The 23,994-nt window shown below is 54.1% G+C and overlaps 1 protein-coding gene and 1 long non-coding RNA gene across 5 annotated transcripts in view; one reads left to right on the top strand and one right to left on the bottom strand.

Moving 5' to 3' along the window:
* The window catches only part of SEMA4B (semaphorin 4B), a 41,452-nt gene extending 17,719 nt beyond the window's left edge, over positions 1-23,733 (top strand). Inside the window, exons 3-15 of the mRNA XM_020909337.2 lie at positions 12,265-12,428; positions 12,593-12,655; positions 14,598-14,696; positions 15,362-15,473; positions 15,695-15,808; positions 15,954-16,105; positions 17,378-17,559; positions 17,671-17,821; positions 19,042-19,249; positions 19,336-19,451; positions 19,654-19,820; positions 21,692-21,771; positions 22,049-23,733. Of these exons, the coding sequence (XP_020764996.2) occupies positions 12,265-12,428; positions 12,593-12,655; positions 14,598-14,696; positions 15,362-15,473; positions 15,695-15,808; positions 15,954-16,105; positions 17,378-17,559; positions 17,671-17,821; positions 19,042-19,249; positions 19,336-19,451; positions 19,654-19,820; positions 21,692-21,771; positions 22,049-22,779 (2,339 nt within the window). The 3' untranslated portion in view covers positions 22,780-23,733. The remainder of the gene's footprint in view (positions 1-12,264; positions 12,429-12,592; positions 12,656-14,597; positions 14,697-15,361; positions 15,474-15,694; positions 15,809-15,953; positions 16,106-17,377; positions 17,560-17,670; positions 17,822-19,041; positions 19,250-19,335; positions 19,452-19,653; positions 19,821-21,691; positions 21,772-22,048) is intronic.
* On the bottom strand, positions 3,151-6,515 carry LOC139038758 (uncharacterized). 4 transcript variants are annotated; one of them, XR_011491914.1, is made up of 3 exons: positions 5,700-6,515; positions 4,837-4,911; positions 3,151-4,249 (listed from the first exon to the last, which is right to left on the bottom strand). It is a non-coding gene; the product is annotated as an uncharacterized lncRNA (long non-coding RNA). The 4 variants fall into 4 exon arrangements; XR_011491915.1 differs by lacking the exon at positions 5,700-6,515 and having other exon boundaries at positions 3,151-3,329; positions 3,519-4,249; positions 4,837-5,198; XR_011491916.1 differs by lacking the exon at positions 5,700-6,515 and having other exon boundaries at positions 3,151-3,633; positions 3,794-4,249; positions 4,837-5,198.
* Positions 23,734-23,994: the final 261 nt, after the last annotated feature.

Below are 23,994 nucleotides of genomic sequence, written 5' to 3'. Positions count from 1 at the left end.
TGTTGGGCTTGAAGCCCCAGGCCCCTCCCTCATGGAGAACACACCCTTCTTCCTGCCACCTGCCCTCACTATTCTGAATTCCTACCGAAACTCCCCGAAGGTCCAGGGTGCCTAGGGCGAATGGCCTGTGTCTGTGGTTTAAAGCAGAATCCTAAAAAGTCTGCGTCTGCGCCCTTTGTATGGAGCCCTGGTTGCTGTTGATCAGCAGCAAGTGCCTGGGGCCATCAGAAGGGGGTGCCCCACTTGTGGTCTCACCCAGTGAACAGGATCGGGGCGGTGGGGAGGAGGACTGGGGGCTCCAGGGTCAGCTCGGGCATCAGAGGCCTTAAGAGGAAGTCTCTTGTCCCTGTGAAAGGAATGCTTCAAAAGGGAGTGTGGAAACTTGGTTCTATTGCATCAGAGACTGTGTGGTCAGGAACAGGAGAGATGCGAAGTGGAAACAGGGCCCTGGGTGTGCAGTGCATCCAGCCTGGCCATGTGGGCAGAAACAAAACAACCTGCTCTTCTGCTTGTGAAAGTCACATTGGGTCCCCTTATTTGGGCAATTAAAGGAGCTATGAATTCCACCCCCCCCACCCCCCTGCCCACCCCCTCCTCCAGCTGCCTCAGAAGTGCCTGGCTGGAAAACTCTGGACACAGTGTTTCCAGTCTAGATTGCACAGAAACCCATAAGCCTGCAAACTTCAGTCAACAAAACCCCATTGAGCAGAGAGGACATGGCATTGGCCTGAATCAGCTGTTTGTCCTCTGACCCCAAGCCGGCACTCAAGGTCATGGCTGCCCTGAGAAGTCCCATGCAAGCCGCTTTCTTTCTTTCTTTCTTTCTTTTTGGCCAGGCCACTTGGTTTCTGGGACCCTTCGTTCCCTGACCAGGAATCGAACCCAGGCCCTTGGCAATGAGATCATAGAGTCCTAACCACTGCACCACCAGGGAATTCCCTGAGCCACTTTCAGAGTCTTTTCCTGGCTGCTTCCTGGCCTCCCTCCTTGAGGTGGCCTCAACTTGAAGGTGAACATTTGTCTTCAGCTCTGTCTGGTAGGCTGGCATCTCCACGGCCCCTCAGCGCCGAGTTGTAACTGTGGGGCTAACAGCTAGCTGACTGCACAACCTGGGGCCAGCGCCTGCCTCTTGCAGGCCCGATTTCACATTGACAAGATGGGAATAATAATAGCAGGACCCACCTCTCTGGGTTCTGAGAGGATTACATGAAATAATGTATGTAAAGTGTTTGGCCTGGTGCCTGGCACGTGCTCCGTCCCCAGTAGAAGGTAGCGGCTTTTCTCTGTGGTGGTAATCTCTGCCTGCCTTCTTGGGTGAGGTTATTTGCATCAATTTGGTCGATACAGTCTGAGCGCTGGCTGTCTGTAGGCCCTCTGCTTGCTGCTAAGACCTTCTGGCCCAGGAATGAAGTAGTGCAGACCCCCTGCCTACCCTGGGGGTAGAACAATAAGCAAGTCCATCCTTTCCACACACCTCCCTCCATCACCGCCCTAGGGCTGATCCGAGGCCATCCCTCAGGCTCCTGCTTAACTCAGTCCACCTTTCAAGTGCTCCTGGTTCAGCTCTTTCAAAGTCCTCTTCTGCCCCAGAACCTGGTCTGCCTGGGGCTGGACCACACCTCTCCCTCCTCCCTGCCCCTCGCTGCTTCCACTCTGCCCTCTGAATAACCCACATTTGTCTGGGTGTTGAAATGCCCGTGTGCCAGCCCAGCAAAAAATACTCTGAGGTTGCGTAACTTGGGCCACAGCTGGATACACCTGCACGTTCATCTCCCAGCATGGAAGGGGGGATGGCACGGGGCCTGGAGAAAAAGCTGGACTCTGGGCATGTCTGTCACTCTTTCCTTTGTCCGCTTCTTAGGACTTGTAAGCCCACTCCCCCATCCCTGGGTGCTTAGGATTGGAAGAACAGCTTCTGATGTGGTCCTTAAATAATAGGTTGTATGTTTCCATCTGGTGAAAAAACTACTGAGGTCACTGCTTGGATTAGACAAAGGAGCCAACTCATGCCCTGATGGCCCAGCGATGGTCGGAAGTAGGGTAGACTCAGCAGACTCCTAGGGGATTCCCAGGTGGTGCTAGTGGTAAAGAACCTACCTGCCAATGCAGGAGACATGGATTTGATCCCTGAATCAGAAAGATCCCCTGGAGCAGGGCATGGCAGCCCACTCCAGTATTCTTGCCTGGAGAATCCTATGTACAGAGGAGTCTGGCGGGGTATAGTCCACAGGGTTGCAAAGGGTCAGACATGACTGAGGTGACTTAGCAAGCAAGCAAGGAGCAGATTTGACCAGGAATGTGGTTCTCTGGAGACTGGGGCAAATGTCTCAGCCAGATGTTTGTGCAACAGGTTAGAGCCAGCTTGGAGATAGATCTTTGTCTGGCCTCCAGGTGTTTTAGAAAAATTTTATTTAGTCAGCAGTATTTAAAACTCAGGAAATTTTCTATAAAAATCCAGATTTCCAAGTATTCTGAAGACCTGTTGAGGCTTGGTCCTTGTTCCACTGAGCAGTGAGGGTCTGGGTGAAGCAGCAGCTACCCCTTCAGAGGGGTAGGAGGCTGCACCCCCATCTGTCCCCTTTGTCTCCCTTCCTAGGGGGCTTCAAGGTGGCCAGGGGCAAAGATGAGGACTTGGTGGGGGAGCATGGGTAAGGCTGATCCTAATTGTTGGTGGTCCTAATCTGGGAGCATGTCACTTCCATGGACTGCATTTTTTTTTTTTTTTTTTTGGTCTTCCCAGCAGCCCTGCAAAGTGGCTTCCTCCCAGAAAAGGCAGGTTATCTTGTCTGGCTGGTCAGTGATAACAGTCAGGACTCACAAGTCTTCTGACTTGTTTCCAGTCTGTGACCTTCCCTGCTTCTCTGCAGTACTTTTAGTTGTCATGCTTCCCTCTGGACCCTGGGATCCCAGGACTGAGCTTTTGGGGAGGGGACAGGGAAGGGCTGTGCTCCTCAGACACAGTCTCAAGAATGTGAGGCTTCAGGACCTCTGGACTGCCCCCTTTGAATCTTATGTCCATCCCTGGACCAGAGCACCCCAAAGTGGGACTTGGGACTCTGAATCATTCATTCAATCAACAAATGTTTATTGAACAACTCCTTGGAACTCACCTGGTCAGGTGATACAAATGCTGGATACAAATAAGATAGCTTTTTTTTTTTTAAGGGTCACTTTATTTTTATTTATTTGTTTATTTGGGTGCGCTAGGTCCTTGTTGTGGCACGAGGGCTGTCTCGTTGTAGCACGAGGGCTATCTCGTTGTAGCACATGGGCTCGGTTACCCTGCGGCGTGTGGAGTCTTCCTGGACCAGGGATCGAACCCAAGTCCCCTGCATTGCAAGACGGATTCTCAGCCACTGGACCACCAGGGAAGTCCCAGTAAGACAGTTTTGACCCTCAAGGATCCAAGCCTGGTGAGGGAGACAGGCACCAGAGGCCCTTCCTCGTCGGCCAGTGTGGCCAGTGCACGGCCAGAGTGTGGACAGGAAGTGATGGGTGCACAGAGGGCCCTTGCTCACCCGGGGATTCAGGAAGGCCTCCTGGAGGAGGTGAAAGCAGGCTGGGTCTCAGAGGATGAGTAGGAGTTAGTCAAAAGGAAGAGCATTCCAGGCAAGGGGACTGCCTGGGTGAAGGCTGGGGAGGAGAAATAGGACCCTGAGTTGCAGTTAGCTCTCCTGAAATGGGAGGGGGACGTGGCATGAACTGGTGAGTTAGGGGCTGGGGCTTTGGGTCCCAGGACAGTGACAGTTCCCAGCAGCAGGGCAGGGGGCAGGGGGTGGTGAAGGGAACAGACCTGGATGGCATTGAGGAGGGGACTTATCAGGATGTGACTGTGGACCAGATGTCCATGGTGAGAGCAAGGGAGACAGGAAGTGTGACTCCCGGTGAGCGATGCCCCACAGACACAAGATCCCAAGTCGAGGAGTGGTCTGGGAAGGGGCAGAGGCGGGCAGGCGCCCATGGAGGGTCTCCGCATCATGAGGTCTGGCGTGCACTGGATGAAGAGGCTGGGGGGGGTCACCAGCTTCCAGGACATTGAAACAGTGAGAATGAATGTGTAGCCCAAGGTCCAAAGGCCCAACAACCCCAGGGAACAAGAAGATTCAAAGGCAGAAAGGCTGGAGAGGCTGGAGGTGATTCGTAACACTGACTTTGGAGCCGGTGGCCCAAGTTCAAATCCCAGCCCCACCGCTCTTCCTCACCGCGTTACTGAGGGCATGTCAGTTCACGTGCGCTTTGGTTCTCTCCCCTTCGAAAAGCGGATGGTAATTCCTACCTCACAGTGACCCAGCCAGGATGCCCCGCAGCAGCCCTTTTATTTAGAGTGCTGAGTCAGCGCTTGGAGGGATGAGGCCCAGGAGGAGGATGAGGGAGACATGAGGAGACCCCCCCTACCGACCCCCCCAGCCAAGGCTGGCGTGGCAGGCGCTCAGGGACCCCCGCCAGGCCCTGCCCCTCGGCGCCAGGGTTTGGCAGGGAGATGATGCCCGGGCCCAGTGAGCGTGGGGCTGGCTAAGGCCTGACTCCAGTCAGGGAGTGAGTGGGAGGTGAGGAGTGGAGACGGCTCTGGGTGGCTCTTCTCAGGAGTTGGGCTGAGAAGGCGAGGAGGGGGGCACACCAGTTTCTGGGATGCGTGGTGGAGGTTGATGACCCAGGACTTGGTTTCTGAGGAGATGGGGGGCACCGGAGAGAACAGCGGGAAGTTGAGGCTGTTTATGCCTGAAAGGCCCAGCTTCCTCAGAAAGTGGGGGGGCCTCTGAGAGGAGGAGGTGGGGGTACAGGCCTCAGCAGAGAGGGGACAGCCAGCCCCTGAAGCAGAGGGCTGTAGGAGCTGACCTTGGTCCTGGGTGGGGTAGATGGGGTCAGGCTCCCAAGACGACAGCTGCTCATGACAGGTCCTGGGTTAAGACTCTGCTGGCCAGATGGACACAAGGAGAGGGTGTCTGCAAGGGGCTGGGGGCCGCCTGGGGGTGGCAGGAGCGCTTGGCTTGGAGCAGCAGCGAGCCAGGAGCCAGGCTTTTCCTGAGTGTGCCGGCCCCTTCCAGGCGGGGTTCAATCAGTAGGAAGCGCTTCCGGCACTCAGCCCCCTTCCCCCACCACGACTGACCCTTCCCTGTCTGTCTGGGTGCTCTGCCCTGGCACCGGGGCTGGTGACAGCGGAGTTGGCACGCCGCCTGCAGCCCGTCGGGCCGCCCAGCGTGGCGCTGGGCGGTGCGAGAGGAGGACACGACATGCAGGTTGGCGCTGAGTCAGCGCGCCCGTCCGGGAGGGCGGTGCTCCGGCGGGCGCAGGTGGGTCCAAGGGTCCCTCCGTGTGACTCCCTGGGGAAGAGGTGCTCCAACAGAGCCTCTCGGGGAGGGGGGTGGGGGGCTCTTGTCCAGGGCCCAGACAGACCCCTCTCTGGGACCTTGGCATTCAAGCTGACGGGCAGCCAGCCGCCCCCCACCCCTCTTGCCTGCTGGGGGCAACTTCCGGGCTCTGACTCCACAGGGAAGCTGATGTCTTCTGGCTGAGTCCTGCTGGGGCCTGTGGAGGGCGGGCTGCTGAGGCCAGGTCAGCGTCCGCCTTGGCCCCCCCCACCCCGCAGTGCGGGAAAGGTGGGGTGGGGCTCTGAGTCACGGGGGCCTGCTGCAGCGCCTGACTGGCAGGGTGGGACTGCCCCGGGGTGGGGACGGAGCTGAGGCCTGTTCCCGACTCACCCCGGACAGCTCCGGGCTTCCGGCTGAGTCACGGCCCAGGGTAGGAACTCCAGTTGAGGCTGGGGGCTGAGCTGTCTCGGCATCACTTCCGGCTGAGAGCGCTGGCCCCCGAGGGTGTGGAAGCAGGGGCCCTGCAGGTAGCCTGACAGGGGGCCTGACAGGCCCAAGCCACACTCCCCACCCGCCCACGTCAGCCCCCATCTCACCATCTCGGAGCCCTGGAGAAGCACTGGCTCAGGCCGGCCCTAGGCTGGACGGGAACGTTTCATTCCACCTGGGAGAACCGGCCACAGCTTCAGGCAGCCCGACCTTCTCTGCACTGGACTAACCCGCTGGGCAGAGGATGTGGAGGGTGTCTGAGCAGCACGGGACACACTCTGCCGCACACAGGGCAGGGTAGACGCTAAGACTGACCCTTTTGCGTGCCCCAGCGCTTGGGGAGCTGAGTGCATGAACACCCTCCCCCCTTCAGTCACCTCTGCAGATGGCACCCCGGAGCGAACACACAAGCACGGACAAGCCCTGCAGTAGGGTGTATACACACACACACACACACACACAGATAGACGCACACTCACAGAGAGGCAAGCTCAGGCAGGAACCCCACTCAGAACACCGCTGAGCAGGAACCAGAGCGCGCGCGCGCCCCACATGGGCCCGTGACCCCAGCCCCTGTCTGAGCCCACGCTGTCTGCTTGGCTGTGAGACCCTTGCTGGCTCGGCGCAGGCCAAGGTTAGAGACGCCCAGGCTGAGGACCAGGGAAGCCCAGCTCTTCCAAACAGCCCTGCTCCTCTGGCAGCTCTCGCCAGGCTGGATTTTCCTGCAGGGCTTTCTGATTCTGTTTTTGATCTGCTGGAGTGTTGATCATGTGCCAGACACCGTGCCAACACCGTGATAACGTGTGCAAAGTTGTTTTGAGCGAAGCTTTCAGTAAATGTGGGTTATTACGTGTATTACTATTTACATGTCTAATCTCATTTCTTGTAACTACCCTGAGAGGCAAGGTGCTATTATCCTTATTTCACAGATATGGAAAACAGGGCTCCTAGATGTGAAGTGACTGGTCCTAGTGGTACACAGACAGTAAGTGACAGAGGCAGGAGTTGAACCTGGGTCTCCAAGTCTGTGCTATTTATTTATTTGACAGTGCTGGGTTTCAATTGCATCATGCAGGAATTTAATCCCCTGACCAGGGATCGAACCCAGGCCCCCTATATTGGAAGTGCGGAGTCTTAGCCACTGGACCACCTGGGAAGTCCCTCTGAGTCTGTGTTTTTAACTTCTGACTTGCTGACACTCCCAGCTGGCAAGCGAGCCCCACTGACTGGCTCTGGTGAAGGCCACAGGGCAAGAGGGATTGTGGATGGCCAGGCCTTCAGGACACCGTGGCGCTTTGAGTCTGATAGATGTGGGGCGGAGGGAGCAAACGGCAGGATCCCCAGAATGGGAATGCGTGTGAGGGGACCCCTTGCCTGCCTCTTCAAGGTGTTTGCTATCCCGTGGTGGTTGCATTGACTCCAGTGTGACCAGGGAGGCGTGGGGGCTCCTGGGCAGCTGGTGCATTTGGAGGGTGGGGCTGGACCAGGGCTGGGCAGCTGGCGCCTCGGCTGCCCCTCCCATCTGGCTGTGACCCTTGGCAAGTCTCCCCACCCCCCATGCCCCCAGGCCTGAGCAAGGCTGAGCTGCCACCTGTACTGAAGCTTATCTCTGACCTTTGGCATTCCTGTGTCTGGACAGTTTGCAAGAGCGGCCTCTGCCCAGGCTTACGGGATCGCGCCTCCTCTGTAGGCAGATAAGCCCTCACTGTCAGGAAACTGGAGGGCTGTGAAAGGATGAGGAGGGGGCTTCCCTGATGGTACACTGGTTAAGAATCTGCCTGCCTGGCAGGGGACACGGGTTCGATCCCTGGTCTGTAAAAAGTCCACATGCCTTGGGGCAGCTGAGCCTGTGCGCACAGCTACTGAAGCCCGGTGCGCTAAGAACCCGTGCGCTGCAGCAGGAAATCCTGGTCTGTGAGAAGCCCGTGTGTTGTGACTCGAGAACAGCCCCCGCTCTGCAACTCGAGAGAGCCCACATGGCACTGAAGACCCAGTGTAGCCGGAAATTAATTAATTAATTAAAAATAAATTTAAAATGCTAAAATGACAGACAAGGGACTGCAGTGGCCATTTGCTCTGGTCTCGCTGACTCCTTGTGAACCCGCTGTGAGTTTTCTTTTCATTATCCGCATTATGAGAAAACTCCAGTTCGGTGAGATGGCATCTACCCTGCCCTATAAACATGATGCTTCTCAAAGTGTGCTCCGTGAGCCTCCTACTTCAAAATCCCCTGGGAGCTCAAAAACTTGCGCGTTCTCAGGCCCCATCATGGGCCAGCATCTTCAGAGTCTTCAGGGTTAGCTCGTGGATCTAGAGTTTAGGTCTTCCAGGTAGTTTTACTGCAGTTTGTAGACCAGGAGTCCAGGGAAGAGACCTCCTGAGTTGGCCTTCCATCACACTTCTGGTGTTTTTTTGTTTTTTTTTTTTTTAGTTGGAGTATAGTTGCTTTACAGTGTTGTTAGTTTCTCCTGTACAACAAGGTCCATCAGCTGTATGTATACACATACGCTTCCCTCTTGGACCTCCCGCGCACCTCCAGTCCCACCCCTCAAAGTTATTACTGAGCCCCGAGCTGGGCTCCTTGCGCTATATGCCAGCTCCCCACTAGCTATCTGTTTTATACACAGCAGTGGATACACGTCAGTCCCAGTCTCCCAAGTCATCCCACCACCCTCAGTTCAGGCATTTCAGCTCAGTTGTGTCCAACTCTTTGCCACCTCATGGACTGCAGCATGCCAGACTTCTCTGTCCATCACCAACTCCCGGAGCGTGCTCAAAGTCATGTCGGTGATGCCATCCAACCATCTCACCCTCTGTCCTCCCCTTGTCTTCTGCCTTCTGTCTTTCCCAGCATCAGGGTCTTTTCCTTTTTTTTTTTAATCCCCCCCCCCCCCCCAAGGGTCTTTTCCAATGAGTCAGTTGTTTGCATTAGGTGGCCAGAGTATTGGAGTTTCAACTTCAGCACTTCCAGGGAATATTCAAAACTGATTTCCTTTAGGATTGACTGTTTTGATCTTGCAGTCCGAGGAACTCTCAAGAGTCGTCTCAAACACCACAGTTCAAAAGCATGAATTCTTCAGCACTCAGCTTTCTTTATAGTCCAACTCTCACATTCATACATGACTGCTGGAAAAACCATAGCCTTGACTAGATGGACCTTTGTTGGCACAGTAATGTCTCTGCTTTTTAATATGTTGTCTAGGTTGGTCATAGCTTTTCTTCCAAGGAGCAAGCATCTTTTAATTTCATGGCTTGCGGTCACCATCTGCAGTGATTTTGGAATCCAAGAAAATAGACTGTCACTGTTTCCATTGTTTCCCCATCTATCCCACCACCTTACCCCCTGTCAACACACTTGTTTGCCTCTCTATTCCAGCCCTGCAAATAGGTACATCTGTACCATTTTTTCTAGACTCCACATATATATGTTAGTATGTTTTATTTTTCTCTTTTCTTCACTCTGTATGACAGACTCTTGCTGTGGGGCTTTGTGTAAATTGCTTACTGATCCTGAGCTTCAATTTCCTCATTTGTAACCTGGGGATGGCAGCAGTTTCTATCTCACAGGACCATCTTGGGTACCCAGGGACTTAATAAGTACACCACGTTGACCCAGCACTTTCCTGGCAGCATCTGTGGTGGCCAGGCAGAGGGGTCTCTTGATTGGGGGAGGGAGGGGGATGGTTCTTCCCAGAGCAGAATGCAAAATGACCAGGCTGTTTGTTCCAAAAGGCTGACCAGCTCATCAGCTCAAAGTACAAGCAACATAATTGGGCCTCAATTATGTGTTGGGTTTTACGGTTGGGAAAAGTAGGGGGTTAGTGCTGGAAACTTTCCTTGGGCCTGCCAGCGTATCCTTCGTGTGTGTGTGTGTGTGTGTGTGTGTGTGTATGTGCGCGCGCACACTGCACCAAGCCGCATGTGGAATCTTAGTTCCCTGACCAGGGATCGAACCTGCACCCCCTGCATTGGGAACTCGAAGTCTTAACCACTGGACTACCAGAGAAGTCCCCCTTCCAATGTGTAGAGTGCTAAGAGGAAGTGGTGAGGAGTTGGGAATTTGAGGCAAAAGACTTGGAATCCAGTGTGATTCCAGTCTGAACGTAAGAGTTCAGAGAGGCCTTCACTTCTCCAGACCACAGCTGCCCTGCGTGGTTCCTGCAGTAGAGTTCAGGCTCTGGACGGTGGGCAGGACTTTGCCCTGTGAGTTGCCAGCGCAGCCCGTGTTTCCGCTCTGGTTCTAGACTGACAGGCCTCCTAGCTGCAGATTCCCTCGTAGACTCCCACACTGGCACCTTGTAATACTGCCTTACCGCATCAGGAGACCTTGTGACGAACAACAGCCTTGGGAACTCCATCATTCCTATTCGCTAGAGGGATTTCCCATTTTACGTGCTGGGGAGTCCTGCTGAAGGGCTTCCTTCAGCATGAACAGCCAGGTAAAAAGCCTGGCTCCCCCCAAAAAGGCTGGTATGTGTTCTTCCTCTTGAACAGTGAGGACAAGGTAAACTGATTTTCCTTTTCTCTTTGGCCACTGGGAGGCTCAACACTAAATGCACAGCCCATGTCTGGTAGCTGCCTGAGGACCTTATGACCTGTTGATGTGAACCCATCCTTCCTTTCTGGTTTAGATGCTTTCTTCAGATTTTTTCCCCCTCCGCTCCTGATTTTTAGCATTTATATTTCACTACCTTCTTTTCTTCGTGTTTCCTTGCCCTTTGTGGAGCCAGGCTGGGGGTATGTAAAAATGCTCACCCTGTAAACACACATGAAACTGTCTTCACAACTGCTTTGTTGGCATGGTGCATTTTTTTTTTTTTGCTTCCTCAGCTTCATGAAACTGTTAGCGTGATTGCAGTCCACTGGTCAGTTACGAGATGCTTGGGGCTGGGCACGGTGGCTGCTTTTTGCTTGTTTTTCTCTTCTTATCAGCTGCCTAGAATTTTTAAAATAATTTCCCTCCCAATCCATTAGTCACTGAGAGCACAGGCAGTACCCTGGTGGATAGATGTGTGTGTATATCTTTTTCTTCCTTTCCTTCTAATTTATTTCTTTAGCATTGCACAAGTGTAACCTGTAGAATCAAAAAAATGGTAACAAGTGCAAAGGGAAAAAAATTACCAAGAATTCTACCAGGATACCATTTTTCAGTATTTTGTGATTCATCCTTCTTGACTTTTTCTCTGTTTATGTTTTTCCACAAAAAATTCGAATCTAACTATGCATAGTGTTTTTTCATTTTCATTTAATGGTAGATAACTAGTATCTTTCCTTGTTATTACATATGCTACAACAATGAAAGATACTTGAAATTTATATGATACATACATGCACGTAGTTTTTTTTTTTTTTTTAAAGCATAGAAAGACTTATTGTGAAAAGCAGTAATTGCTTCAGTCTCCCCAGCCGCAGGCCTGGGTAAAAGGGGCAATTTTAATCATTTAGACTTCTTGTTACAGAGTGGTTCCCTCCACTTAAATAAAATGTTTACTCCACGATTTCTTGGTTTATTGGATTTACTGACTTGCCCCTAAGAAAAGTAAAGGTTTCCATCACTTCCATCACCCTTCCCCACTTCCTCCAAACGTTGTCTGCCTCTATATTTGGTTACCTTTGCAATTTAAAATTTAAGTAATATACTTAAGCCTTAAGTTCTTGTTCTACAAACCATAGTCTCTTGTGGCCCTTATTCTCAGAGGCCCTTCCTCTCAGAGGAAGATACGGAGACTGCCTTTTCCTTGATTTCCTTTCACCCCCCAGCATCATAGTGCTTGTCTGATGTAGATTCAAGTTTCTGAGGTTAAGGTTATTAGCATTTACATTCTGTTTAATAACCATAAATCGCCCATGAGTGACACGAAGCAGTGCTGAGAACTGAAGGCTGGCGCCTCATGTTAGCATTCCTCTGTGAATCGTGTTCACTGCTGCCCACGGGAGTGGGCTGTGCTTACAAGTCCTTTTCTTTACGTCTAATGCCACTCAAAGGAGAATGTTAAAGAGACTTTGGTTTCTTACATTCTGTTAGATGCTCAAAATCCATCACTTTCTATTTCAGTTCACTTAATATTTTGACCACGCCTTTCTTAGATAACTTTGCTTGTTTGTCTGGAGTTGCTAATACAGCATGATTTCACCAGCTGCATAGTATTCTGACATAGAAAGTGTTGAGATTTATTTTCACCCAGCCCCCTGTGGTTGGATTTAAGGTGATTTCAGTCTTTCATTAACATGAATGGTGCTGTAACTAATGTTCTTTGACATTCATCATTGTGCATTTGTTTTCATACATAATGTTTGAGAATCCGGGAGTGCTGCTCCTCTTAAATCTGACTGCCAGTCCTCAGCCCCATGCACCCACTGCCTTGCTGATCTACCTTCAACTGCATCAGTCTGTTCTAGAGGCTGGTGTAAGAGTGTTTTCCTGGAAGGAGTGGCCCGCAGGTAATGTCCATCATCCTCTCTCCAGGCTCTGAAAAGCGGCCATTCCTCAAATTTGAAGCTGAAAACATCTTCAACTACACAGCCCTCCTGCTGAGCAAGGATGGCAGGACTGTGTACGTGGGTGCTCGAGAGGCCCTCTTGGCACTCAACAGCAGCGTCAGCTTCCTGCCAGGCGGGGAGTACCAGGAGGTCAGATGATGCTCAGGGGTAGGCTGGGTGGAGGGTGCCGGTGGGTGGGTGGGGGGTGGAACTTCTGGGTCCCAGGATAATGCAAATGGGGGAGGGGCAAAGAATCGAGAGGTGGAGCCTCTGTTCCCAGGTGCACACTGACCCTTCCCTTTCTGGTTCCCCAGCTGCTGTGGCCTGCCGATGCAGAGAGAAAGCAGCAGTGCAGCTTCAAGGGCAAGGACCCAGAGGTGAGCCAGCACCTGGAGGTGACCTGGGCTGGAGGTGGTAGGTCTGGGTCCAGGATGGAGGCCGGAGGCGGGAGCAGATGCTGCCAGCTGTGGTGGAAAGGACATGGGCTTCTGAGATGGCCAGACCTGGGTTTGTGTCTCGACTCCGTACTTACTATTTCTGTGACTTTGGACAAATGGATTTGCCTCTCCGAGCCTTAGTAAAATGGGGGTAAGGATGCCTGTCTCGCTGGACTCACCACGAGGATTCAGTGAGCTAATACATATAACGAGGGCCAAACAGACGTCAGCTTCCAGCAGGAGCAGTGATTGGGTGGGGTGGGAGTCTGTCCCTTTGATGATAGTGTTTGATGTGGCAGGCCTGACATATCTCAGCTTGGTTTTGGCCAGACCAATGAGTGGGGACCAGTCAGCCCAGGGTTCTTTGGGAAGACTCCCCACCATTCCCAGAGGCCTCCTGGTCCTGACTGCAGCAGGGGGCAGCTAAGGTGAAGGCAAGAGACACCAGTCTTGTGACCAAGACACAAGTTCAGGGAATTTCATGGGGTCCAGTGGTTAGGACTCCGAATCCCTGGTCGGGTAACTAAAATCCCATAAGCCAAGTGGCATGACCCCCCGCCCCCCAAATTGTTTTTTAAAACACAGGTTCAAGTCCTGGCTGCTTTTGATTTCTTTTATTCAACAGAAATGTGTTAAGTACTCACTCTGTGCCTGGGTGCTTTGAGACACTGGTTATTATCGTTGTTCTTGAATCACAAAGTTGTGTCCGACTCTTTGTGACCCTATGAACTGCTGCACGCCAGGTTTCTCTGTCCATCACTATCTCCCTGAGTTTCCTCAAATTCATGTCCATTGAAACAGTGATAACATCCAACTATCTCATCCTCTGTTGACCCTTTCTCCTCTTGTCCTCAGTCTTTCCTAGCATCAGGGTCTTTTCCAGTGAATTGGCTGTTCGCATCAGTTAACCAAAGTATTGGAGCTTCAGCATCAGTCCTTTCAATGAATATTCAGGGTTGATTTCCTTTAGGATTGACTGGTTTGATCTCCTGATTATTCTATCATTGTGAAAAGGAAGAAATCAGTCTTGTTTTAAGGGTAGTCAGGTTACACTTCCTTTAGAAAGAGACATTTAAGCCGAGATTAGAAGGAGGGGTGAGGGGTTTGACGTAAAGAACAGGACTGTGAATGTCACTCTGAGTGAGGTATTTGGGGAACCGCTGACAGGCTGAGCAGCGCAGTGACATGGTCTAGTGTGGGTTTTCAGAAAGTCGCTCTTACCACCATGGTGGGGAGCAGGCTCCTGGGGGCAAGGATAGAGGGAGACCAGTGAGGGGCGAGAGGGGATGGTAGCCCGGACCAGGGTTGGACCAACAAAGGGAGCAAGAAGTCTCGGTCAGACCCCGGACGTATCTTGAAGATGGAGCCACCAGGATTCCCTGATGGAAGAACCAGGGTGGGGTTGGTATAAGAGGGGAGTCAAGGATGCTGTGAGGTTTGGGGCCTGAGAAGATGGAGTTGACATCTATGAAAGTGGGGAGACCCTGAGGAGGCAGTTTTGGGGGAACAGTCAGAAGCTCAGGAGATGCCTGTTAGGACACCCTCTCAGAGGCAATCCGCGAGTCTGGAGTCCAGGGTTCAGGGCTATGTGTTCCTCCTGTCCTGGGCTCAACTTCCTCACCAGGTGGGGTTAAGACAGCTCAAAAGGGAGATGTTCTGTGCCTTCACCCCAGACTGAAGTGAAGTTTCCCAGTCACAGAGCTAACTCAGCCCCAGGGTCCCCTCCTACACATGCACACGCGTGCGCGCACACACACACACATGCACACACACGCTCTGTGATCCTCTGCTCCAGGAGGTGCTGTGCCTTGGGTCTGGTGGGGGGTGCTCAGAGGCGCCCCCTGGTGCCTGTCTGTGCCTGACAGTCTCCTCCTCCCTCTAGCGGGACTGTCAAAACTACATCAAGATCCTCCTGCCTCTCAACAGCAGCCACCTGATCGCCTGCGGCACAGAGGCCTTCAGCCCCGCGTGCACCTACATTGTGAGTACCCCACTGCACCCCGGGCCGGCCCCTGGCTGTCCCAGGAAGTAGCTGTCTTTCTGCCCCCAGGGAACTGGTCTGCAGCGCTGACTGCTGGTGAAGGGCAGGGCCCTGGTGGGAGGCTTCTGGGAGGCCAAGGGCCCTGAGAGCCCCGGGACTCTGCCCCAGCCCTGATGAGTGGGTCTCCCTGCAGGGGGCGGGGAGAGGAGGACAGACTCATAGGATTCCCTGGGCACACAGATCCTGGCTGACCCACGATCACACCCTCTCACTTCCTCCAGCTCTCGCTCAATCCCCACTAGCCCACCTCATCCACCCTCCTCATCACACGCACACCCTTGCATTTCTGCCCTTTGCATGACTTAGCGGAGAGTGGCATTTTCAGGGCGTGGGTCAGAGCAGCCAGGTTCCGAGTCAGACGTTCCTGGGTTTGAACTACATCATTGCCCTTTCCTGGCTCATGTCGCCTTTCTGAGCCTCTTCTCTGCCCTGTGGGACAGCCACCATGAGGGGTCACAGTGAGGCGCTGTGGGGACTATGCCCCGGGGCCAGGATGGGGAAGAGGCCCTCTGGCCACTGCCCTCACTCTAAACACCTCCCTGCTCTTCGGCCAAGCTCACTCACTCTCTGGTGTGGCCCTGACCTCCCCGTCTGCTCCTCTGCAGGACGTGGAGAACTTCACACTCGCACAGGACAAGCAGGGGAACATCCTCCTGGAAGATGGCAAGGGCCGTTGTCCTTTTGACCCCAATTTCAAGTCCACGGCCCTGGTGGTCGGTGAGTGGGGGGCAGGGCATCAGAGGGGCCCGGATGGTTGGTGCCATGCTGGTTCCCAGGGGTGCGGCAACCCCGGGCGGCTTTCAGTTCGGCTCTTCTTAGCTCTTATTCCCTCCTCTGTCCTCTTCAAGCAAGAAGGGCCACGCTCAGGTCACTGTGGGCCCTGAGCGGGAAGGGGCTGTGCCCAGGGCCCATTCCCATGGGAAATGTTCTCTTGGCAGATGGTGAGCTGTACACGGCAACAGCCAGCAGCTTCCTGGGGAATGACCCGACCATCTCCAGGAGCCAAAGCCTCCGCCCCATCAAGAGCGAGAGCTCCCTCAACTGGCTTCGAGGTGAAATCCTCCCACCGCCCACCCAGGGGGCAGTCCCCAGACCCCAGGGAGGGGGTCCTGTACCCCCAGCAGGGCCAGAGAGCAGAGTCTTCGCCTGTCTGGGATCTCTGGGCTGATGGTGCTTCCCACTGGCTCCCCCCCACAGACCCAGCATTTATGGCCTCAGCCCACATTCCTGAGAGCCTGGGCAGCTCGGAAGGGGACGATGACAAGATCTACTTCTTCTTCAGCGAGACTGGCCAGGAGTTGGAATTCTTTGAGAATACCGTGGTGTCCCGCATCGCCCGTATCTGCAAGGTGAGGGGGCTGGGCCACCCCAGAGGCTCCATATCTGCAGCCTTCTCCTGTCCTCCAGAAGGAACAGCTTGGCTACTGGCATTTCTCTTTTTTTCTTGAAATTTTGGCTGAGCTACATCTTCATTGCTTCCAGGCTCTTCTCTAGTTGCCGTGAGCGGGAGCTTTTTCTCTAGTTGTGGTGCACAGGCTTCTCGTTGCGGAGCCCAGGCTGTACTTGGAGCTGAGTAGTTGTGGTGCACAGGCTTAGTTGCCCTGAGACTTGTGGGATCTTCCTGGACCAGGGATCGAATCCGTGTCCCCTACATTGGCTGGTGGATTCATAACCACTGGGCCACCAGAGAAGTCTTCTCTTAAGTTAAAATGTCTGTTTTTTTCCTTATTTAAAAAAAATGTGAAGACATAGCAAAGTACACACAAAAATCACAAAATAAAGAGGCAACTTGGTATGGTGATTAAGAGTGTCGATGCTGGAGCCCCGCTGCCTGGGTTCAAACCCTGCAGGTCGTATGATCTTGGACAATTTCCTTGCTGAGAAATCTGTTTCAGTTCCCTCCTCTGTTCAGCATGTAGGGTGCTTAGAAATGTGCTGAGCAGCCACTAGATGGTGACTGTCGGTGTTAAAATCTCTTCATCCTTCCACAAGACGTGACCACTGTTGACAATTTAGAATGTTCCTTGCTAATCTTTATTCTTTTGCACATGTGTAGAGATGTACATATTCGTATTATGTAAAACCATATGCAAACAAAGAGATACTGTAATGCAACTCTTTAGCCTCCCTTTCTGCTCAGCAGTAAATCGTGAGATCTTTTCATGTTTGTAGACAGACTTCCCTTCGTCCTTTTTTCTGGCTCCTTGCAATTAGGGAAGCACCGTCATTTACCTAGCCAGTCTTCTGGCAAAGGGGAACTGAAGGCTGCCACTTGAAGTCTTTTTTTTTTTTTTTAATTTATTGTTTATGTGAAATTTAGATTTAGCCAGAGGCGCTCTTTCTCTCTACGTATATATACACACACACATGTATTGGCCATGGGATGCAAAATGTGGGATCTTAGTTCCCTGATCAGGGATTGAACCGGTGTCCCCTGCACTGGAAGTATCATAGCATCTTAACCACTGGACCACCAGGGAAGTGCCCTGTCTTCTTTATTTGCGATGAGCTCAGGCCTGGTGTTGTGTCTGTCAGGCCCTTCCTGGTGTCTGTCTCAGCCACTGCTGGGGAGGGGAAGTGAGGAGCCACCCCTGAGCCCAGCCTCTCTCTCCCTCATGCAGGGCGACGAGGGGGGCGGGCGCGTCCTGCAGCAGCGCTGGACGTCCTTCCTGAAGGCACAGCTGGTGTGCCTGCGGCCTGACGATGGCTTCCCGTTCAACGTGCTACAGGACGTGTTCACGCTGACGCCCCGCCCCGAGGACTGGCCGGACACCCTCTTCTACGGGGTCTTCACACCCCAGTGGTGCGCCCCCCCCCGGGACCTAGCTGGGAGCGGGCCGGGTGAGGGGCGAGTGGCTGGCCTCACTGGGAACCCCAAGGCTCCTGGGGCTCATTTAGCCAACTTCCTCGGTAGGAATGGGGGGACCATGGAGGGCTCTGCCGTGTGTGTTTTCACCATGAAGGACGTGCAGTCGACCTTCAGCGGCTTCTTCAAGGAGGTGAACCGCGAGACGCAGCAGTGGTACACAGTGACCCACCCGGTACCCTCGCCCAGGCCGGGCGCGGTGAGTGCTGCTCCCGGCCCCAGGGCAGCATGCTGGGAGGGCGGGTCCACACCCCACGCTGGGCTTGCTTGCCTTCTCTAAGTCTGTTGTCTCATCTCAAAAGTGGGGGCAGAACCCAGGGCTGCTTGTCCTTCCAAGTTCAACCTGACCGTGGCCGTCAGGATGGCAGTGGGCTGGACAGGGCTGTCCCATCAGAGCGCCGCCTGCCGTGAGCCTCTCTCCCGCCCCACCGTGAGCTCCTCGTTGTTGAGTGGCTGGCTGTGGGCAAATGGTCCTCACCAAGCAGACCTTGAGACAAGGATGTGGGTGCTGGCAGTTTCTAGGGGAGCTACTCCCCGGAAGCAGAAAAGAGGGGACAGGATTGTGGAGGGAGGGGTGGAGCCAAGAAAGTGGGGATCGGAGCTGCTGTGGGCGCCTGGAGCTGAGTCCCCGCGGGCCCTGGGAGACTACATGGAGTACATCTCAGTGTTGTCCCACTGGGGTGTCTGTTACCAACTGCTGGGCCTCAGTGATCGAGGGTCACTCTGGGATGTTAATTCCCGGAGCTGCTACAGAGAATGTCCCTGGGCGGAGAGAATCAGGAGCCCTTGTGCTGTCGCTCAGTCATGTCCGACTCTTTGCGACCCCATGGACTGTAGCCCGGCAGACTCCTCTGTCCATGGGGATTCTCCAGGCAAGAATACTAGAGTGGGTTGCCATGCCCTCTTCCAGGGGATCTTCCCGACCCAAGGACTCGAACTGGGGTCTCCTGCATTGCAGGCGGATTCTTTACCAGCTGAGCTACCAGGGAAACCCAGGAAGCCTCTGGCAATATGGCAGACTAGCTGCAGGCGCCCTTGTGGCCCCTACACTAGGACACCTTGCTCAGCCAGGGTTTCTTGGGAAAGGAACTCTAGTCACTTCCTGCTGAAAGGATGCCATAGGAGCAGGAAGTGCGGTCATGCCCAGGGTAGGGGGTGGGGGAACGAGGGGTGGTTGGTGGGCAGAGAGGGGGAAACCCTGGCATCCAGGGCCCATGGCGCCACATCCCTGGACCTGCAGATAAGTGTGTTGGCTCCACAGAACTGGAGAGCCATGCTGTCGCCTGGCTTCTGAGGGTGGGGGAATCCCTGCTGTCCACTGGGGAGGCAGGGCTTGGCAATCCCGGTGGGATCTGTAGAACACCCATCCTGCTGGCCACCCCAATGCCGCCCATCTCAAGCCAACGCCTTCTCCTTCAGTGCATCACCAATAGTGCCCGGGAGAGGAAGATCAACTCGTCGCTGCAGCTCCCCGACCGCGTGCTGAACTTCCTCAAGGACCACTTCCTGATGGACGGACAGGTCCGCAGCCGCATGCTGCTGCAGCCCCAGGCCCACTACCAGCGCGTGACCGTCCACCGCGTGCCTACCCTGAATCGCACCTACGACGTCCTCTTCCTGGGCACTGGTAAGTGCCCACAGCAGGCTGGCTGGGGGTCGAGGGGGCATGGGCGGCAGGCTCCTCACAGGGCCTGAGCAATGTCCCTATCGCAGGTGACGGCTGGGTGCACAAGGCGGTGAGCATGGGCACCACAATGCACATCATTGAAGAGCTCCAGGTCTTCCCGGCAGGACAGCCCGTGCGGCACCTGCTCCTGGACGCCGACAGGGTGAGCAGAGTGGGGAGTCTGGGCAGTGGGCTTGGGGTGCCCCGCCCTCCTGCCCCAGCCGGGTGGAGAGATCTAGGCTCTGGGCATGAGCTGTCGGAATGTGGTGGGGGGCGGGCCAGGTGCGTGAGAAGCGGCTCGCAGGAGGTGGCTTTGTGGGGCGCTGGAGCCGGGGCCTGCCTCCCATGCTGCGTGTCTCTTGCAGGGATTGCTGTACGCTGCCTCACACTCGAGTGTGGTCAAGGTGCCTGTGGCCAACTGCAGCCTGTACCAGAGCTGCGGGGACTGTCTCCTGGCCCGGGACCCATACTGCGCTTGGAACGGCTCGAGGTGTGCATCCATCACCCTCTACCAGCCGGAAGTGGCCTCCAGGTGAGAGCTCGTTCAGGCCCATTCCCCTTGTCCCTCCTGGCGCACCCGCCTCTAAGTGCCTCTGCTTTAGACCCTCTGGAATCACCACACAGCCTCATTTGTGTCTGCTGTCTGGACATCATTTTTTTTTTTCAATAATTTTATTTATTTAGTTTTGACTGTGCTGGGTCTTTGTTGTTATGTAGCCTTTGCTCTAGTTGTGGCGAGTGGGGGCTACTCTCATTGCAGTGCACAGGCTTCTCCTTGCAGTGGCTTCTCTTGCTGGGGACCACAGGCTCTAGAGTGTGGGCTTCAGTAATTGCAGCTCTCAGGCTGTACCGCACGGGCTCAGGAGTTGTGGTGCACAGGTTGCTTCGCAGCAGGTGAGATGTTCCTGGACCAGGGATTGAAGCTGTTACCTCCTGCATCAGCAGGTGGATTCTAAGAGTTGTAGCTCAGACAGTAAATTATGTTTGCCTTACCCATCTGTAAAGCAGGGACAGGATTTGGTAGTGAGTATGAAATGTCATAGCTGTGAAAAGATTTGCTGGAGACTGAATTGACACGTGAATGTAGTTAAATAACAGAAAATAAGGGCTCCTTAACAGTCCATTAACAGACCCATGAAGGGACTTCCCTGGTGGTCCAGTGGTTAGAACTCTGCTGTTCCACTGCAGGGGACGAAGGTTTGTTCCCTGATCAGGAAACTAAGATCGTGAAAGTGGCGTGGCCAAAAACAAACCGATTAAAAATTGTTTTCAAAATAACTGATTTTGTCTAAGAAAACTTAGACAATAGAGATAAGCACAAACAAAATAGAAACTACCCAAATTTTACAACATAGAGAGACTTAGATTTAATATATATCCTCCCAGATTTTTCCACATATGTGTAATATAAAGAAAAATTCCTTTTTTTTTTTTTTTTTCAGTTAAAAAAAAGCTTTAGTTTTTTAACAACAACAAAAAAATTGTTTAGCTGCAGTTGGTCTTTGATCTTTGCTGTGACATGTGGGATCTAGTTTCCAGACTGGGGATCAAGCCCAGGCCCCCTGCATTGGAAGCTCAGGGTCTTAACCACTGGGCCATGAGGGAAGTCCCAAATACATACGTTTTAAGTAAAAGTTGGATCTGTCCTATTTGTAGTGTCTGTACTTCACTGAAGTGCATACCTGTTTCCAGTATTATATTTTAAAACATCAGTGTGTGTGTGTACACATACGTATACCTGAAGGAACACTCCAAAAAATGCCACCGTTATTGTTGACTGGGTAATTGTGTTTTTCTTAATTATATTCTAGCTCCATAAAGTTTTATTTTGTTTTTAATACTTAGGTATTTATTTGGTTATTCTGAGTCTTAGTTGCAGCATGTGGGATCTAATACCCTGACCAGGGATGGAACCTGGGCTCCCTGCATTGGGAGCTTGGACTCTTAGCCACTGGACCACCAGGGAAGCCTCTGATTGTGATTTTTGTAATGTTTTTAGCCTTTGTGCTTGGTTGAGTTCTGTGTTTTCCAAAATCAAGTCAGTGCCGGTGCTTTGCAAAAGAGACAGGTATATGTTAATACATACAGATTTGGCTGTCCTTCCAGACGTTCTCTAGGGGCTCATTCTGCTTTTGTGATTAAGGAAGTATCACAGCAACTTTATGTGAAGTAAATACTGTGTAGACAGAGGAGATGCCAGGTCTGTCTACAGAACCTGTGGGCTGGGGAACCGCGAAGGGAGGCTGCCTGCCTTTCACCCCTGCCTTGGTCCTGGTGGTCCCTGAGCCCTTCCCCAGGCCCACGTCTGCAGACTGTGTGACAGCGTGTACTGCATGGAGGAGGAGGCGGGCACATGCAGGCTGGTGGGGTTTCCTGTCCTATCCCAGACTCTTTGGTCCCCAGGCCGTGGATCCAGGACATCGAGGGGGGCAATGCCACGAACCTCTGTGGCCCTTCCAAGGCCCGGGCGTCTGTACCAAAAGGTAAGGTGCCCCACCAAAAGATGGAGGAAAGGCAGGGGCCAAGTCTGCCTGGCAGGCTCCTGCAGGCACTGATGGGCATAAATGCCTTTCCTCACTTACTCATCCCTCTGGCCCTGGAAGCAGGGTCCTGGCAAGTGAGACCCACAGTCCCCAAAGTCCCCAAGTTGCTGTTATAGCAACGAGGTGCACAGCCTGGAGGGAGGTGGGTGAGTGAGCCTGGGGTGAGCGTAGACGCCAGCCCGCCCTTGACCGGGGACTGTGCCTCTTCTGCCTGCAGGTGAGAAGCCCTGTGAGCAGGTTCATTTCCAGCCCCACACGGTGAACACCTTGGCCTGCCCCCTCCTGTCCAACCTGGCGACCCGGCTCTGGCTGCACAATGGGGCCCCCATCAACACCTCGGCCTCCTGCCGCGTGCTGGCCACCGGGGACCTGCTGCTAGTGGGCAGCCAGCAGGAGCTGGGGCTGTTCCAGTGCTGGTCGCTGGAGGGAGGCATCAAGCAGCTGGAGGCCAGCTACTGCCCAAAGGTGGTGGATGAGGTGACCGGCGGTGCGGGCCGGAGCGGCAGTGTGCCTGTCATCATCAACACGTCTCGGGTGAGCGCAGGCAACAAGGCCAGCTGGGGCACGGACAAGTCCTACTGGACGGAGTTCCTGGTGATGTGTGCGCTCTTCGTGTTTGCCATGGTGCTCCTCATCTTGTTCTTCCTCTACCGGCATCGCGGTGGCATGAAGGTCTTCCTGAAGCAGGGGGAGTGTGCCAGCGTGCACCCCAAGACCCGCCCAGTGGTGCTGCCGCCTGAGACCCGGCCGCTCAATGGCATGAGCCCCCCTAACACCCCGCTCGACCAAGGCTACCAGGCCCTGTTGGACAGCTCCCCGGGGACCCGCATCTTCACGGAGTCAGAGAAGAGGCCACTGAGCGTCCAGGACAGCTTTGTGGAGGTGTCCCCGGTGTGCCCCCGGCCCCGGGTCCGCCTGGGCTCTGTGATCCGGGACTCGGTAGTGTGAGAGCAGACTTCCGGAGGCGGCCTCCCTCTGGGGGCCCCGAGTGCTCAGAGCTGGTCGGCTGGATCTCTGCTCCTCCTTGTGGAAGAAGCTGTGGTGTCCACCCCTCGGGAGCGACAGAGCCCGCTGCCAAGTAGCAAGGCCCCCCCGACCCTCCACCCCAGATGGCCACGTCCCTGTGGATCCTGGCTGAAGATGGGGGCCTGCCCAAGTGAGCAGATGCTCCTTAAGTGAACTGAGCCCTTTGTTTAAAAACAGTTGAAAATGTGAAACAGGAAAAGGAGACAGGATGACGCCACACCTGTGGCCAGCCCAGTGCCTGGCTCCCAGCGCCCAGCTCCCAGGTTGGAAGGACGCACCCAGAGTGGCTGTGTGAGATGAGCTGGAAATGGCGCACCCACGGGCCTCTTCCTCCTTCCCCTACTGTCACAGGCTGCCCCTGCTCGCTGCAGAGACAGCGGCCAGCTTGGGCTCCAAGCGGTCCAGCCTCCCCAGCTGGCCAAGTCCTTGCAGCCATCATCCTGTCACCTCAGGGACCAGAGGGCCACGCTGGCCCCGCAGCCCTCCCAAGGCCCTGGGCTCAGGCCCACCTCCTCCTGGACTTTTCCGGCCTGTATCAGGCTGCGGCCACATTAGAGAGAGGGCAGCACCAGCCCAGAAGAGAGTCTATGACAGTGAACATCATCCCTCGGAATTCTAGGAAGAGACTGCTGCCTGCCTTCCTCCAGCCTACAAACCTGTGTCCCTTTTTCCCATACCTGCCCTGGCCTTCAAACCCAGCCGTTCATCCCTACACCTTGCAACCTCCACTCTTAAGGGACAGCTAAGCCCGTGCACCACTGATAACTGCCCAGCACAAGGGACCCTGAGTTTATGTGGGTTTTATATATTTTTTTTTAAATAAAAATGCACTTTACTTTTTTTTTTTTTAATAAAATCTAAATAATTGACATTGAATCCTGGGCCCTTCCTCTTAAAGGACTGTTGCTTTTTGAGGTTGGTCCAGTTCTCTGAGTTCTGGGAGGTTCTAGGCCACCTCTTTCAGATGCTAGTGGGCTAACGCCAGCCCAGCCTGGTTGACCACATCTCCCCTCGGAGCCAGGTTTTTTTTTTTTTTTTTCTTTCTTATTTTGGTCGTGCTGGGTCTTCGTTGCCGTACAGGCTTTTCTCTAGTTGTGGCAAGTGGGGGCTACTCTGGATGTGGTACGCCGGCTTCTC

Source organism: Odocoileus virginianus, chromosome 16, assembly GCF_023699985.2.
Source record: "Odocoileus virginianus isolate 20LAN1187 ecotype Illinois chromosome 16, Ovbor_1.2, whole genome shotgun sequence".
Lineage (NCBI taxonomy): Eukaryota > Metazoa > Chordata > Mammalia > Artiodactyla > Cervidae > Odocoileus > Odocoileus virginianus.
The sequence above is the reverse complement of the archived record's forward strand: the minus strand, read 5'-3'. Positions and strand labels throughout refer to the sequence as shown.